At 32.4% G+C, this 3,141-nt stretch overlaps 1 protein-coding gene across 1 annotated transcript; it reads right to left on the bottom strand.

Annotated features, from left to right (window-relative positions):
- Positions 1 to 235: 235 nt before the first annotated feature.
- Positions 236 to 2,115, bottom strand: LOC146929318 (CASP-like protein 1C1). Its single transcript, XM_085701295.1, has 3 exons — positions 1,751 to 2,115; positions 1,343 to 1,445; positions 236 to 560 (listed from the first exon to the last, which is right to left on the bottom strand). The coding sequence occupies exons 1-3, from the start codon at positions 1,903 to 1,905 to the stop codon at positions 327 to 329; spliced, it is 492 nt and encodes a 163-aa protein (XP_085557421.1). The 5' UTR covers positions 1,906 to 2,115; the 3' UTR covers positions 236 to 326.
- Positions 2,116 to 3,141: the final 1,026 nt, after the last annotated feature.

Below are 3,141 nucleotides of genomic sequence, written 5' to 3'. Positions count from 1 at the left end.
TCATGAGGGCAAAATTGTCAATTTGTATGCTTAACCCCCCAAAACCCCCCAATTTGGGGGAACTTTAAAATTGAACAAATGAAGCCCTTCTAAACCCCCCAAAACCTTTCCCTTGTTTTTTAAAACTCGCAAACAAGGGTTTATCTCTCCATAAGCCTTTCCTTCCCCTCCCTTCCCCTCCAAAACCCAACTCGCAAACAAAGCCTAAATGTGCAGTGGCTTGAGTGAGTCTAAATTCAAAAGTAGAATAAAATTGTTTATTCAATGATTTGGGAGTCCATACTGCGCCCTATGTTTCGTTTTGTTCTAAAGGTCCAAGATGCTGCTCAAGTTTTTCTCAAAAGGAGAGGGTCAAGGACAGTATGAATGGAATGCAACAGAAGAATCAAATATATTATGACTCCAATGAAACTAGCGACTAAAGCTCCTGTCATGTGATTGCAAAATTTGGGAACTGAACCACAAATCGGTAGCCAAGCAGCATAATTGTTTCCATTCTTTGCCACTTGAGCTATAGCCAAAGCTGCAGAGATGCTTGAGATGAGTAACATTGTCAACACCTGCTCATAAAAATCAATTAAAGCAATAAGTAATACTATTATAGTTCCATAACCATAATAATTTAGCATTTCTTTTTCGTTTTTTCATTTCATTGGAGATGATATTTTTTTAACACGTCAAACAATAAACTTGGATACATCTCTCAGCCAAAAAATCATACATTGGTTAGTCACACATTGGGAGTATAATCTTTTCCTGTAGACTCAATCTCCATCTAGACATAACTAGTATTCTAATAGGTTTTTATTAGAATCATTATTTTATTTTATATGATCAAACTTATGGTTATTTATTGAAAACATCATATTTAAGCGTGTTTGAGAGATGAGAAGGTTTTATTTTTATGGATTTAAGGTTGGTGATGGAGTGAAGATGATGATTTTTTTTTTTTTAATTATTTTGAGTTTTTTGATAAAAAAATCTAATTAAATTATTTTTTTCTCAACTGAACATACAACATACGACGTCTACATTTAACAACCATGTATGAACTCTTTAACATAGTTGGATGGAAAATACTAACTATGCAAACATTATAAGACTTAAATGGTCAATTTAGTCTCATAAGTCCTAACTCAACTAACAAAAATGCTAAAATTGTAAAGTCGGACGTTATGATCGGGGTTCAAACTCCAACACCTCCATTTTAAAAACATGAAGAACAAATGTTTCAAATTTGGCTTAACACATAAATTAAAACAAGTTACAAATTTTAACGATTTGTGAAACAAAACTTTTACAAAAGTTCTTGCATGATAAAGAGGTTAACTTAGGACATTACCATATCCATGGCGACCACAAGTCGCCAGAGCAAGCTTTCTGCAGGAAGAAAGAGGACCAAAAATCCATAGACAGTTACAATAGAGTTTGCAATCACAAAGTACCTAGAAAGTAGGAATTGTTTGATCAGTTTAGAGATGAATTAAGGAAACAATTTTGTTGAACAAAAGAAATTAGTTAGTTACACATATATGCTATGAAGCGAGGATACAAACACAGACACCAGACACAACATGGACACTGACACGTCGACACAATTTGAAAAAATGAGATAATTCAGTGTAATTACAAGTGTCGGTGTCGTATCGGAGTCAACGTGTCCGACACCGGAACACGCCTAATCTGAGTAGTATCCGTGCTTCATAGCATTTATGTAATAATTTAAATAAAACAAATGGAGTTCACTTACTTGAAGGCAGGAGAATTAGTATATTTTGCTTCAAAGGAAACAGTGAAGAAGCTAGCTTTTTCATGGCTAGAAACCGTGACAACTACTGCTGACAAGGTGGCCGAGAAGGCCAAGAACCTTAGCAATAGGTGGCAGATTCTACTAGTCTTGGCCATGGATTTCACAAAATTGGTGCAAACAATGAATCCTTTGTTCAAGGAAAAGTTAAATATTTAAAAGATGAAATAATTGGAAAATTTTCAAGATGCTGAGGTAGATACGATGTTTATTGGGACCAGGGTTAGTGTGTTAGGAAGGAAAATAAAGGATTGAGCCCTTAAATTAGTACATTTTTGTGTTGTGTTAGGTGAATTTCTGATGTATATGCCACCGTCCAGTAATGTTTTTTTGTTTCCTTATAGTTTCTTGCTGCTGTGTCAACTTCTTAATTGGAGTGTGTGTAAGAAATACCATTTTAATCTTGAAAATGTTAGATTAGTTTCTTGTCCTTTTCAGTTGTATTTACTTCATTGTGGAAATTTGTTAAGATACTAGTGTAAAACATAAGCGCAAACTTTACAACCTATATTACCTAAACTTCAGCTACCTTCTTATCAATATGGATCTAATTACAAAAAAATATAAGCTTAGAGCTATGAAGCCTGGATACGCAGTACGGATATGAATACGCGGATACGTGAAATTTTTAAAATTAGGATACGATACGGCTAATATACGTTAACAAAATATTTATATTAAAATTTATATGCATGTAAAATACTTAAAAAACATTGATTACTCTTCAATATTATATAATTATAAAAGTCACAATTTACAAAAAATAATACATGTGATCAAAATAAAAAATGTAAAGTTTTCGTATAAATCATATTCTATTTTCATTCATATGTTAGGTTATTTCCTCTCTCTCGTTACTTTTATCCACCAAAAACATAATTTTTAATTGGTTATCGAAAAACAATTATAGTGATTCATATCTTAAATTGAATCATATACATCTCCATTGAATTTTCACAACACAATCTCATTTTTTTTACACTTCATTTTTTTCAGGATACGTCTCTATGAAGTATCTTATAAGTATCTGTGTGTATCTGTCGAGTATCTTATAAGTATCTGATAAAATATATATTTTAAATTAAAATAATTAATTCCGATACTCCGTGGGTACGTATCCGAGAGTATCCGCGGAGTATCGGTATCCGATACGTATCCGATACAGGTACGTCTCTATTTTGGAGTATCCGGGCTTCATAGGCTTAGAGGCATGGTTACAACTTTTTTAATTTATAGTCTTATTTGAAAATTCTTAAATAGTTTAAGAACCTTCCCTCAAAAAAATAGTTTAAGAACCTACTAAATAATTAAAACAATAATAAAAGATAAATAAT

This window comes from Medicago sativa, chromosome 4 (assembly GCF_051527215.1).
Source record: "Medicago sativa cultivar Bolivia chromosome 4, Bolivia_mono, whole genome shotgun sequence".
In the NCBI taxonomy this organism is placed as follows: Eukaryota; Viridiplantae; Streptophyta; class Magnoliopsida; order Fabales; family Fabaceae; genus Medicago; species Medicago sativa.
This window is presented reverse-complemented; position numbering and strand designations above follow the sequence as displayed.